Raw genomic sequence first — 14,898 nt, forward strand, 5'->3', positions numbered from 1 at the left:
TTATGAATGGTATGTGTTATCAAAACATGACTACTATACAAAATTCACATGCTCAGATTTTATAATCTAATTGCTTTGAAAAAGACAAATCTTAATTATTAAAAAACATGTGAGAACAAGATAAATCTAAAGATCATTATTGTATATAAACATATAGCCATATTATATGTTATTATGTTAGCACAACATCATACAAAGGTAGTGGAACTACATTTTCCATTTTTACACCTACAAAAAAATTATAACTTATTTAAAACCACTTATCAGGCATTAATCAAGTTAAATCACTAACTCAACCATACTACATATAATGAACATGAAATTTTTACCACATCAGACATATAGCATCAGTAGCCTACCATAAAAATTTCACAGCAATTGGAGCACCACAACTTTAGATATGATAATAACAAGCAAAACAAGCTAAAATTATCTATTTAACAAGATTAAATCAAAACATTATAAAAACAGTACATAACTAGCATGTTTAATATTTTTATTAGCTAGATCATGTCATCACAAGATTAACACAACTATAATTACCATTTTTGGACTTCCATAACTCAAGATATGCATCTATCCAACTTAAAAGTATTTTTAAAGCACTTTAAAAGAATAAATAAAAACATCAGAAAATTTCTACTAACAGATATCATATTATGACTCTACTGTGTATATCTGCTCACAAGGATTCAAAAAAGTCCTCATTTGCTATTTTACGATTTTCTACAATTTATTATGATTTTCCAAAGTTTTAGCTAAATAATTGCAATATTCCCAAAAAGAAAAAGGAAAAACATTTTTACAAAGTGAACACAAACTTTTCTTCTATTTGACTAAGCCCATATATGTAAATGCATGTGTCTAGGCATTAAGCAACTAGACCCAGTAAAGAGTTTCTATCTACGATTCACCCCCCTCTTCTTCTTTCTCTCGACGCGGATGCAGGGGATCGACGAGCTCCGGCCGATGAGGTCATCGTCGGTGGCAGGGAAGGGCCGGTCGAGCTCTAGCAGTGGCCCGCCGAGGCCACGCCTGGCCCTGGCCTTGGATGGCTGTAGCCAGCAGCCGCTCGGCAGTGGCAGCAGGCGTCGGCTGATGGGCATGGCTTCGGCGGTGATGCTTTTCAGCGCTTCGCTGGCTGGGGGATGGCGCGAGGTGGCGCTAGAGGGGCGTGGGGCTGGCTTGGGTCCTCAGATGGCTAGAGGTGCTAAGCAACGAGTGTGGATGGGCTAGGGGCTTTGCCACGGTGGCCATGGGTGCACAGTCGCCGGTGGCCATGGTGAGCGCACTCTGGCGCACGGGTGCAGCGTAGAGGGCGAGGGACGAGAAGCGTGTGAGCGAGGCATGGGGCGCTCAGGAGTCTCAACATCCCCATCATGCTAGGAGAGAGCAGGGGCATGCAGCAAGGAGGTGTGGGTGTGCTCAGGCATGGACTCCACGTCCCAAACACGCATCGCCCAATGGGGCATTTTACCGAGTACGTGGCGAGCAGCGATGTGGGTAAGGTGGGCGCTGTTTTTGGGCTAGCTACGGGCCGATTTGGACCTTGGGCCCAAAAGCAAAGTAGCAGCCCACCTAATGATCTACAAAACTAATTAAGGGTGCCTGGCCATTGGAGCTCTCCATTAGCGCCTAATTAAGCCCGAAGTTGACAGTGTCAGTGACTAATCGAGGATTAAGCCTTGCTCTGCTTGAGCTCGAATTACTTGGTCAAAACGTGGTCAAATTGATTCCAACTTTTTGTATGTCCTTCTTCGAAACATATATTCCAACTTTTAATTTTGGCTCAACTTGAGGTGTTTCACAAATTTTAGAGAACGCATAACGCCAATGTCAATGATGATGAATTCCGGACTTAAATTATTTAGAGCCTAGAAACAGCAGCTGATTTCATCTTGAGTCCTCTATTTGAGCCATTTAGGAGTTGAATCAGGTCTTGATCCTAAAATAAAGTTTGTTGTACTCTACTCAAAATTCAATTTTTATTAAAGGTCAAACTTCATGTCTGGTACAGAAACCATTTCTTCATCTTGGTCAAAGCAGCACCTCGTTAAACCCTGAAATTAGGGTTTTTGACCAATTGAGGCCTTTTCTTGACATTTGCTCAACAGGAACCCTTCATGACTTTTGTTGTAGTGTTCATTTAGAGTCATTTGGGCAAGGTAGCAAGGTTTGGTCAACATCTCATATTCCCATTTACTTGATAAAGCAATTCAATCAAGGTCATAACTTATCATTTCATGTGACTTCTTGATTCCAAACTTCATAAAACTTTTCCACTAGTTAAGATGGATGCATGTTGATGTAATGTACCTAAAACAAGCATGTAATGTACCAAGCTCACCAACGGTTAGCCACCATCTTCAGCAGGCCGAGAACTTCATCTGCAATATGGTGGGCTAAACCCTGAGTACTCGAATATACTCAGCTAGACTTACCCATCATAAACCAGAAATAAAGTGACACCAAGGAGTATTCAAGGCTTTATAAGTGGAGCTAGCTTGACAAAATTTTGCATAAAAGGCACTAGTTGAGCTATACATTTTATAATTCGGTAACCAAGTTAATTATAGCTATTCATCTCTAGATTAGTGTTAGGCATGAGTTGAGCTGAGTTGAGCTACTCGGCTTCGCGGTCGGAATGACTTATCCGGCCAACTAAGTGTTAGGCATGCGTTCAACATGACATGAGGACATATAGTGAATCGGTCCTTAACCACATAGATGGGGATAAATAGGCACCAAGACCTCCATGCCTTGTTGCCTCTCAATCATAATCCCGCCTGGTCTCTTTTTATTTATCCACATGGTTATTTCCACGATAGCAAATATAGTCAACCATGCTTTGGTATCCACCTATATCTGCAGGTGATAGAAAATCAACCAACTTCTACCAGTCTAAGCATTGCTAAGCATACATTCAATCCTACACCTACATCGGGTTCAAGGTATAATTCTAGACAAGGTAGTTCTATGCATCAAGTGGTTCCAATCAACTCTTATAACCTAATGCCACTAGTTGAGCTATACATTTTATAATTCGATAACCAAGTTAATTATAGCTATTCATCTCTAGATTAGCATCTAACATGTGCCAAACATGTGGAATATCATTTAGTAACATGCAATAGTAACCATAGCCGGTGTAACATTTCCATATTCATCATAACCATCAAATTCCATCAATTAATGCTACGTTGCTGCTGCTGAGTCAAGTTCTCACTATCCGGAAGAGACGGTGACTTGAATCGATTCCAATCCAGCTGGGGAGTTATTCCTAACACAAACCCAGACATACCTATGCCAAGGTAGTCTTAGGTTACCTTTGGTACAACTTAGGAACCAACTTCGCTGGTCAGATCAGCGCCGCACCCTCAGAGATTCAACCAATCTGTCAGGAAGATCAGGCCTAGCCTACCCCTGGACTCATGCCATTGGCTCTCCACACATCCTTACTACCAACCAGGGTGTGCACTTTCACTTACCGAGTCTCGGCCTGAGTTGAGCTACTCGGCTTCGTGGTCGGAACGACTTATCTGGCCAACAAAGTGTTAGACATGCATTCAACATGACATGAGGACGTCCAACGAATCGGTGCTTAACCACATAGACAGGGATAAATAGGCACCAAGACCTCCATGCCTTGTTGCTTCTCTATCACAATCCCGTCTGATATCTTTTTATTTATCCACATGGTTATTTCGACGATAGCAAATATAGCCAACCGTGCTTTGATATCCACCTATATCTCGTAGGTAATAGGAAAACACCCGACTTCTACCGGTCTAAGCATTGCTAAGCATATATTCGATCCTAGACCAACATTAGGTTCAAGGTATAATTCTGGACAAGGTAGTTCTATGCATCAAGTGGTTCTAATCAACTCTTACAACCGAATGCATCAAACATAAATGACTCAAGTGATATTTATAAAAACATAGGAGGCTTAGAATGCTCTAAGGCTTGCCTAGGATCCAACACTAGGTTAGTGTTTATTAGACGACACTTGCTTGGTGAGCATCTCCCATCTTGGCACTTGCTTAGTCCTTCCGTCTTCTGGATAGATTTACCAAACTCCATCTTTGGGTTCGGCACCAACATCACGTCCTTCACGTGGTTCATTTAGCGCACCTAGATGAGATGCAAGATGCAAGTACATGAATATGAAGAATGGTCACATCATATTGATTTAAGCACTAGATAGCAAGTCATTCAACTAAGTAACTAGGGCTACATAATTTAGAGCATGCACCAGCAACATCAAGAATGGACAATCAACTTAAGTGCATACACGGAATTTGGACAGCAGTACAGCAGTCACGTGTTTCAACCATAACTAAAGTTACAATCATTCAATAATAGTGATCTTTGACTTTCTGGAAAGCTAATGAAATTGTCTACAATTTTGTTATTCATTCCAAAAGCTAACTCATAGGTTAACATGATCAAATATGACAATATCTCAGGTCTGTACCGATAAGGATAGAAAACTGACATTAACTTCAAAAATGTATAACTGGAGTTCTAACCATCCAACAAGCATGATCCTTAACTTTGTAGAAATCTTATTAAGTTATATACAACTTTATTATTATCATCTTTAGGTGATTCAACAGTTATTTGGCCTTAAACACACAAAGCAACAATTCTATCCAAAACATGGTCACAATCTGACACACAACTTCTGACAGCAATAAATTGAGTTCTAGGTTTCACAACATAGTAGTTCTAGACTTGTTAGAAATCTTAGAAAACCATGCACAACTTTGTTATAAACACCACAAGCTAATTCCAAAGTGAACCAGGTCAAACATCATAAAGAAGACATCTCTGTACAGATTAGGACAGAATCTGTCACTCCACTTTACAAGCACATAACTAGAGATTTAGGTCACTAAAAGGGGTGATCTTCAACAATTTGGAAAGCTAATGAAAATCACTACACTTCTCCTATTATAACCAATACATTATTCCATGTTTAAATAAGACAAACAATACAATCATTTAGATCTGTCCAGAGGTCATACAAAACCTGACAGCAAACTTGTAAAATCTATAACTCCTAAACCATTAGGCCTAAAATCATAAAATTTTAGGACAAGCAATATAAAGAAATTATCTACAACTTTTGTATTCAACATATCTATAGAAAACATCATTTGCATCATGAACATATCATCACAACAGAAAATACACATGCAACCATTTCAGAATATAACAATTTGATGTTTCACTTGTTTTGCTAACAAAGGGCATACACACATGAGCCATTCATGAACTTCAACCAGCACTAACATACTTAACAATACTTTATTGAACATCAATCACTCAAAGCATCACCAAATACAATTACAAGCTTTATCTATAATTATGCTTTTATTAATTATTTCTTCTAATAAACATATATATAAATTTTAGTGATGTATGAGAACAAATAGTTTAGGGTTGATGTTTTTATGAGTGGTATGTGTTATCAAAACATGGCTACTATACAAATTTCACATGCTCAGATTTTATAATCTAATTGCTTTGAAAAAGACAAATCTTAATTATTAAAAAACATGTGAGAACAAGATAAATCTAAAGATCATTATTTTATATAAACATATAGCCATATTATATGTTATTATGGTAGCACAACATCATACAAAGGTAGTGGAACCACATTTTCCATTTTTACACCTACAAAAAAATTATAACTTATTTAAAACCATTATCAAGCATTAATCAATTTAAATCACTAACTCAACCATACTACATATAATGAACATGAAATTTTTACCTCATCACACATATAGCATCAGTAGCCTACAAAAAAAAAATTCATAGGAATTGGAGCACCACAACTTTAGATATGAGAATAACAAGCAAAACAAGCTAAAATTGCCTATTTAACAAGATTAAATCAAAACATTATAAAAACAGTAGCCACATGTGATCAGATGTCCTGGTTTGTGAGCATCGTACGTGACAACGTGGTTGAAACTTTTTCAAATTTTTTCCACGGCATACGCATACGATACGGCGACAACTCGACAAGTTTCATGATTTTTGGAATTCGTTCGCATTTTATACAATTAAAAAACCACTCCCACGCAAGTTGACGGCGTTGCCCCGTGAGCACGTTGATCGAAATTTCGAGACAGTTCATGGATTTAGCCTAAATTTACATTAAGAAACAAGGATAACATTTTTTGAATGAATGTAATCCATTATTCAATGCACCCGCAGTTCAAACTTATATTTTTCGGAAAAATTTAACAAAACAAAATAAACTATAGAAATATGACAAAAGGCAATGAAAATGTCCCAAATTTAAACATGTTGTTTGTGGTAGTGTACTAAAGCTTAAAAAAATTGGTGGCAAAAAACCAAATTTTTTTTTTGCCGAGTGCCAAGTTTTGGCACTCGGCAAAATAAATTCTTTGCCGAGTGCCAAACGGGGGGCACTTGGCAAAGAGGACGCCGCTGGATGCCGTTAGGCCCTACCAATCTTTGCCGAGTGTCTGCCGACAGCCTTTGCCGAGTGCAGGTCTTTGCCGAGCGCCAGGCACTCGGCAAAGGCCTCTTTGCTGAGTGCCATATTTTGCCGAGTGCGGCGCTCGGCAAAGTAGGTCTTTGCCGAGTGCGGCGCTCGGCAAAGTAGGTCTTTGCCGAATGCCCAAAATTTGGCACTCGGCAAAGATTTTTGCGCTCGGCAAATCACGTGTTTCCTGTGGTGACTGGATTCATGTGTTAAGCTAATACAGTTAGAACGAATCTATTTTGAAAACAGGCCATACTAGATAGCAGTAATACCATCACCAAGTCAGGCCTCAAATCATCACTAGCTAGACAGAAATTGCATATGCAAATACCACCTAGGATATCACCAATGTGTGCCCATCTATTCTTTGAGTATCTCTTCACACCGACCCATAATGACCTTTCTAGAAAAAATAGCTTTTGGGGATGCATTCATAAGCAAAACAATAGAGACATGCTACATGCTTTCCTAATAGCTTTATGGAGAATAAAATGGGTCGTGGAGTCTGCTAAATAACCAGCTAATGGCCAACAGAGCTTTTGTGTTCATATTTCTTCCTTCAATGCAAAGAATAAATAAAAGCTGCCAACATGAAGATAGCTGCTCAGTTCAAATTGAACACAAGCGTCATAATAAAAGTTAGACCCGGAAGGAGAAAGGGATACTAACACGGTTTGCTGCATAATCAATGACGAAGTCTGCCCAGATGCTCTGCACGTTATAGAGAATACAGAAATATTAGGTTGATACAAAAACCAGAAGAGCAAACAGGCACATGAATCAATCAAACCGGAATAATCAAACAAGTACCTCATGCGCATCTGATTTATATAACTTGACCCCATCATAAGCAAAAATTGCAAAGCCAGAGGGTGTCTCAAATAGCACCAAGATCACCCCACCATGCCCCAATTCGGCAGCTGGCAAAACAGACAACAACCAAGCCTTTTAGTCCCAAGCACGTACCAACTGGTAAAACAGAGAATTCTAGCAAATTAAGGCAAGCAGTATTACAGTTGTCCAGGTGAAGGCTCCGAGGAAAAACGTAAGCTCACTAATCGACTACATATCAAGGTGAAGGCTCAGAGGCCAAAGGCTCCATCGCCCCCGCCAGATCCACCGATGCAGCTGGCTAACCACAAATACTATCGCATGCTGCAGCACCCTTCCGCCGATCCGCGGCTCCGGAGTCGAAATCGCCCACGCACTAAGCAGCCCTTACCCTAATCCCGGGCTCCACCCAACCCCAGAACACTAAGTACAAGCTACGTGCTATGGTTTCCTTCCGGCCGTCCGGCGTGAGTGGGACTAAGGATGGTGGGGGCAGTTTAGCTCACCTAGACCGGTGTTTACCCACTGGGCCAACGCATTCTCGTCCTCCTCCTTGCCGTCGTCCTCGTCCTCGTCGTCCATTACCAAGGACCCTCCCTCCGAATCCGACGACCACCAGTCCTCCTCCGCCTGCACAGGCTTCTCCTCCGCCTCCTTATCCGAGGCCATCTCCCCATCCACCGTGGAGACCGTCTCCTTCCCCTTACTCCCACTGCCAGCCGCCATTGACGGCAATATCATCCAGATCCAGAATTCGAGAGAAGGGGAGATAAGAATTTGCAGCCGGCCTCTCGGTCAGGATTTAAGGGAGTCTGTGGCCCTGTTTGGCAGCTTTGTAAATCAGGTTCAGAATGTACTCCCTCCGGTCCGATTTCATCGCGCTGGTGAGTTAACTATTCCGTGTGGGCGGCGCCCAGAATCAGCGGACGAGCTCCAGAGAATTTGCATGCACGCATGCAAGGACGTTTCCCGTCACCGCGCCTTCCCTGCCTTGCATGCACGCAGGTGCAGCCAGCGGGACGTTGCTTCCTTTCTCCCCGCGCATTTTCCATGCACAAAAATTTCTTCTATGGCCCTGTTTGGATCCATGGGTTAGAGTTAGTTTAGGCTAGTTGGAGTTCAACTAGCCCTAAAGTAGCCAAACAGGAGGGCTAGAGTGGGTTATTTGCAACTAGCCCATCCTAAAAAACTATCCCCCCAAAGAGGTGATTATTTGGGCTAGTTGGGGCTATTTGAGGTGGGGTCCACTGTTTTCTCTCTACTTTCACTCGCACCAATGATTTAGAAAACATATTTATTATCATTTTAACCCTTGTATCCAAACATCTCTTAGGCTAGAGTTAATTCAGGGCTAGTCCTGAGCTAGAAACTAACTCTAACCTCTAGCTGTGCTAGAGTATCCAAACAGGGCCTATGTCATCTGCCGCGGAAATCTCGCGCAAAAAATTTTCTCTCCTCCCGCGCTAGTTTCCCCTCTACTCTCCAAATTAGTTTCCATGGAGCGGGCTGTCGTCGCGCCGCTCGCCGGATACTACGAGGCATCACCATTCACGCATCGGTGCAGGCGTGCAGCCGTGCACATAATCTCTCGGACTCCAACATCGTCGAGCTCGTCGGCAAGTAATGACGCTTGCAGAGCTTCTTGACGAATATAATGCAGCCTTCCAAACAAGCCCTGCAAGGTTAATTTTTTTAATGGAGCGTCGGCAGTTAAGGCCTAAAACGATACGCACCGCGCGGGGCTTCCTGTTGGCCCGCAACCGCTTCCTGGACTAACCAGCGGACAGATAGAAATGGGAACGTCAGGCCGAACGACAGCTCATTGACATACGCAACCGGAAACGTTAAGCAGCGACACAGCCACGGCCCGGCCAAGCTAGGGGTGCGCTGCCGCCGCCATCACCGTTGCCGGAGAAGAAAGGGCGCCGCCAGGGGTTAGATTTGGGGTTTCTTAGGAATCTTCACTGGTGGCCCTAGAAAAAGTGGGGTGGGATGGCGGCCGTGACACGATAGCGCGAGGCGGCCCGGTGGTTCGGCAAGGTAGCGTGGTCACCGCTGGAGCTGCGGGTGGAAGGAGGACGGTGGGCACATCGCCATGAAGGGTTCGAAGAGGCCTGGGAGGAAGAGCCGGCGGGTGGACGGCGCGGCGGTGCGGTGAGGTGGTGGAAGCCGGCCGATGGAGGAGGAAGGCGGGGGCACGTCATCCTAAGGGGTTAGGGGGAGGTGGGGAGGAGTAGGCGACGGGTGGATGGTGTGTGGTGAGGCGGTGGAAGCCGTTGGCCGAAGGTGGATGGGGCGGCAAGGACAACTGCGGAGCGAGGAGGAGGCAGTCGGGTTGCTCACTTTGATGAGCGTGTGACCGGTCGCGCGTTAACCGCGTCCATACACAAACCCGACTGCTAAGAGATCGCATGTTCCTCTGCCATCAAAGTGAATTTGTCATTGACACATAGGCCAGCAGTGCACCTAGGCACACATGTCAGTGACGAAGTCACGTAACTTTAAAGTTCGAGGATCTCAATCCACAGCCCTAAGCTGGTGTGGTTGTGTCTTCTTTTCTACCTCTAATTACTATTTCAGCAGACACTTGATGGAGGTATACTCTTGGGGTACCCTCATCGGCGTGAAGCCCATGAAGACAGACAAAAATCCAACCCATGGAGCCCATGGACGGGCGCTTGGATATCTTGACTTGTACTCGGCGGTTCCATGTAGAGATCAACGGTTGTAGCCATAGCAAGATAAGGTTCCTTGTAAATCGCCTAAGCGATAGAATCCTACTCAAATTGTAACCCTACCTCCCGAACTATATAAGGCATGTATGGGGAACCCCATAGGCATCCAATCTTTTCCGCAAACTACAACAATACAATCCACCAGAACACAGGACGTACGATCTTACTCTATCGCCTGCAGCCTGAACATTGTGTTACCATCAAGCTCTAGGTCTCGGTGACTCCCTGCCTACAAATCTACTAGATGGGCATACACCTTGTAGACTGTCTAATAGCTAAATTCAACAGTTGGCACGCCAGGTAGGAGTTGTTGTCAAGATCACCGCGGAGTGTTTTATGGCATCCATTTGAGGAGTCATCATCCTCGTACACCTCAAAGTCACCTTCTTGGAGGGAACCATGTTCCACTTTGGATCATTGGCCTTTATCGCCAACGCCACATATCAACTCCTCATCGAGTTGGAGTTCGACACCAATGCGCTAACAGCTCACTTCGAGGCGACGCGCTATAAGGAAGTTGAACATCAAGATCTGATCTTCAAGATGGATCACATCACTGCAACCCTCGCCGAATGCATCTTGATTTCTAGGTCGGTCTCGCACATGACTCCAGCAGCTTCAAATCGCACTTCTACTTGCCCACTATCAGAGGTGAATACCAGGGTACCTCATTAGGCCCGTAAGATAAGCCTTTGGGCCCAAGGCCCAACAACAAATGGTGGAAATGGTCGAAGGGCCAACAGGGCCCCCAACCTATCATCCATGGGCCCTACCCCCTTCGATGGGCGCACCACGACTAACCAACCTGCAGAGACCAAGAGCATCACCCGACTAACGGCAAAAGGTTGGGGCTCCGACCATTCGACGCAAGGCCCCGAACAAGCAAGGTCGGGGGCGTCGGTCGGAACACACAGCCCCCCTATGTCAGGCTCGACCCTGGCTGAATAGGGCCCACCAGCAGGAGTAGTTAGCGATCTCCTGGAGTGAACTGCCGTACCAATGACAAAACTGCCCTGTCCGAGACTGTACACTGTGCTGGACGGAGATTCAACTAGTTGAGAAAAAGGTAAAAAATAAAAAAATAGTAGAAAAAAGGAATAGGTAAGGAAAAAATGAAACGTTCGGCCGGCGCCATTTGCATATGCATGCTGCGGAACGAGCCCGGCCCGCACGCACGTAATGTTCGAATGGTAGAATTAAAAAGAAATAGAAACAGAAAACAAACATTCCTCTGGCATCCGGAGCCACGCAGATAGGAAAAAAATTAGGTAGAGAATAGAGACGGTCATCACGGAGCAAGCATGGACACCCACCATGGATTTGCGACACGTATCCATATGTATGCATCCAACCCATGAATTTATTGCTTAAACTTAGGAGAAAAAATTACAAAGAAATACTACATCTCTCTCATACCTCAAATGAATGCGTACTGCGTTGCTCGATTGGAAATTAAACGAGCGGTCCACCAGATTGGAATTGAGCTTCAGCAAGCCGAGCCCTTCGCGCGCTGTGAATGTATGTTACATTTTCTTGTCCTTGGATAGGTCCCCGAAGATGATGCGAGGCCCGAAGGAAGCTGATGCACGGAGGCCCGATTGGACCAAACAACTCGAGAACAGAGAGACCCGATGGGCGATGGCATATACATACGCCAATAAATAATGTTGAAACCAAATCCTTGTACCACATTGCGTAAGTTTGGAAAGCAGCACTACGTCTATATGCGTGTGAAATGAAAAAGGCCAAAGTATTTTTTGCAAGCCCTACAATCCTGTAACCTGTTATGGAGTATGCCTTTTCGCCACATTCCTGACGCGCATTCCGCAAGATCTTTGATCATCAAGGCAGGACCACTTAAAAAGGTGAATGCCCACCACAGCAATAACATGGGCTAGCTAAATAGTAATCCTTTTCAGAAACTGGGTGCAGTTAGCACTGAGCAGTTGAGAAACATGCATGTGACGTTAGTGCTCTTTGAACATTCCTCCTTCCAATTGTTGCGACATCCTCGCAGGTGCAAGTGCAGCCATGCATATACTGCATGCAGGGCATTTATGTCTCGTCATGACACACGTAACATGCAACATAGGTTCGAGAAACTTACCTCATGACCCCTGCCATATATATACCCATGGATGCCCATTCAACTCTCATTTTCGTACCATCGTGTTTCACAGATCACTACAAGAAGATCAGATCGAAGCAAGAAGCTACTGCTTTGAATTGTCCTGAAGGAGATCGAGAGGAGTTTTTGTTGGTGACTACTGTAATTAGCAGCACAAAAACAAAACATGGCGATGGCGAGAGTGATTGCTGCGGTGCCGGTGATACTCCTGCTCATCATGGCGCTCTTGGCCACCTCAGGTGCGTCAAGGCCGTTGGGCAGTGATGCGTGTTGGATTTATTATGGGCTAGGCCCATTTATATATCTAATAAATCAATAACTCTATGACTTGTAATTTTGTGTATTATTATTTGTACCGGATTGGAAGTTAAAAGGACGTTGACTCAACTTAAATGATTGGAATGGATCCTTCTAATTTGAGAGGTTGAGAAACGGACAAGGGCGTGCCACACGCGCGCGCGCCGCCGCTGCCGCCTCGGGCCGGGGCGTGGCGTGGCGAGGCAGGCGTGGTGTGGTGTGTTAATTTTTAGCACCCACACGACCTGACGCTTGATCTCCCTGAGTCTCTTGGTCTTCCCGGCTTGTCTGGCAATTCTTCCAACTCCAGTTAAAAAGAGAGAACACATTCCAGAAACAAGTTCAGTTGTTCGATAGCTTTCCTCATCTCGTAACTCTGCGCGCACGGAGGAGCGAGAGGGCAGGTGCCTCCGAAGCCCTTGTCGTTCGGGACCTTGCACGGGGGATCGGCAATTAGGTTTTTGGGGAGCGTCTACGCGACTGCCCAAGAGTCTTCGTCTTCTTCCCGATCACCGGCGTCTTCTTCGTCGAGGGTTTTCGTCTTCTTCGTCGAGGATTCTTCTCCTACAGCATGTCGACTTCGGAATCACGGACGGGAGGGTATGATCGTTTCATCCTCTCTCAGTTTGTTCCCTATGTTCAGTTTTACCAGTTTGTTTCTGTCAAATATATGCTCCATATATGTGCTTTATCGTTACAGTCATGTTGCTTCATATGTAGCTTTATGCTTGTTGAAAATATAAGATGTATATCATGCCAGTTTCTCTCTGTTATGATTTATGAATCAAGTTCACATGTTTCTGTTTTTTATATGTTTCACATGATACATGATCTAGCATGTATTTTCACCATGGAAATAATCGATATCATGATTTCAATGATTAATATTTCTTTACATGTCATCATCATGCTGTTAAATTATGGAATTAAAATGACATGGAAATTGCCTATTATTCTAACAATCCAAAAACCTAATTATAGGCATTTTTCTATCAGAGGTTTTACTGCTGTGTTAAAGCCTGATCCTTTTGATGGTAAAAACTTTTTGGTTTGGAAAGCTAAGATGGAATTGTGGCTCACTGCAATGTCATGTTATCACATCTCTGATGGTAAACCTGCTAACTTGCCTCCTGAGGATGAGGCTAAGTTTAAGGCTGATGACAACCTCTTTCGAGGTGCAGTGATTAGCGCACTTGATCCAAAATTCTAGAAAAGCTATATCATCCTTCCTACAGGGAAAGAGCTGTGGGATGCACTTGTGGGAAAGTTTGGAGTTACCGATGCTGGTAGCGAGCTGTATCTCATGGAGCAGCTGTATGACTACAAGATGGTTGAGAACCGATCTGTAGTGGAATAGGCTCATGAGATTCAGGCACTAGCTAAGGAACTTGAGCTCTTTCCATGTGTCTTACCTGACAAGTTTGTGGCTGGCGGTATAATCGCCAAGTTACCACCTTCTTGGAAGGACTTTGCTACCTCACTCAAACATAAGAGACAGGAGTTCAATGTTGAAGAGCTCATTGGTACTCTTGATGTTGAGGAGAGAGCGAGAGCAAAGGACAATGGAAAGAATGTTGAGACCTCTACTACTAATGTGGTACAGAAGAGAAACTCTAGATTCCGCAAGTATAAAAAGAAGAAAAACCAGAACAAGCAAGAGAACACAACTAAGCCTGTTCAAACAGCACAGTTTAAAAAGAAGAACAACAACAAGAGAGATGGAGGCTGCTTTGTTTGTGGCAGTGAACAGCACTGGGCAAGTGAGTGTCCTGAGCGCAAGTTCAAGCAGGAAAAGAAATCAGCAAATGTTGTCACTACTGATACTGGAGAAGGAGCAACTGGGTATGGTAATTCTTTACCATTTGTTCTTTCAGTATGTAATTCACCTGAGTGGTGGATGAATAGTGGTGCAAATATTCATGTGTGTGCTGATGTTTCTCTGTTTTCGTCCTACCAGGTCGAGAGGTCTGGCGCCTTGTTGATGGGAAATGGGTCGCGTGCTCATGTTCTTGGTGTTGGTACGATCATTCTGAAGTTTACTTCAGGAAAGACGGTGCCATTAAAGAGCGTGCAGCATGTGCCCTCCATCAAGAAGAATCTTGTTAGTGCGTCTATGCTATGTCGAGATGGCTACAAAATTGTTCTAGAGTCGAATAAATGTGTTGTGTCGAAACATGGTTCCTTTGTTGGTAAAGGATATGATTGCGGAGGCTTGTTCCGCTTATCACTGCATGATGTGTGTAATAAAATGGTGAATTGTGTTAATATTTCTGATGAGTCGGATTTATGGCATTCCCGTTTCTATCATGCAAGTTTTGGCTGTCTTATGCGGTTAGCAAATCTAAATTTAATTCCTAAATTCAATTTGGTCAAAAAGT

General features: G+C 43.7%; 1 protein-coding gene across 1 annotated transcript; it reads right to left on the minus strand.

Annotated features, from left to right (window-relative positions):
* Positions 1-3,847: 3,847 nt before the first annotated feature.
* On the minus strand, positions 3,848-8,151 carry LOC136519941 (uncharacterized). Its single transcript, XM_066513321.1, has 4 exons — positions 7,867-8,151; positions 7,340-7,449; positions 7,199-7,240; positions 3,848-4,134 (listed from the first exon to the last, which is right to left on the minus strand). Exons 1-4 carry the CDS (start codon positions 8,099-8,101, stop codon positions 4,126-4,128), a joined length of 396 nt encoding a protein of 131 aa, XP_066369418.1. The 5' UTR covers positions 8,102-8,151; the 3' UTR covers positions 3,848-4,125.
* Between the last annotated feature and the right edge of the window lie 6,747 nt (positions 8,152-14,898).

This window comes from Miscanthus floridulus, chromosome 18 (assembly GCF_019320115.1).
Source record: "Miscanthus floridulus cultivar M001 chromosome 18, ASM1932011v1, whole genome shotgun sequence".
NCBI classification, from domain to species: domain Eukaryota; kingdom Viridiplantae; phylum Streptophyta; class Magnoliopsida; order Poales; family Poaceae; genus Miscanthus; species Miscanthus floridulus.

Excerpts from the sequence above, each read along its gene's own strand:
- LOC136519941 (XM_066513321.1), bottom strand. The coding sequence starts at position 8,101 with ATGATATTGCCGTCAATGGCGGCTGGCAGTGGGAGTAAGGGGAAGGAG. Across the intron at positions 7,450-7,866 it reads GTGGGTAAACACCGGTCTAG|CTGCCGAATTGGGGCATGGT; the intron begins GTGAGCTAAACT and ends CTGTTTTGCCAG. Across the intron at positions 7,241-7,339 it reads ATAAATCAGATGCGCATGAG|AGCATCTGGGCAGACTTCGT; the intron begins GTACTTGTTTGA and ends TATAACGTGCAG.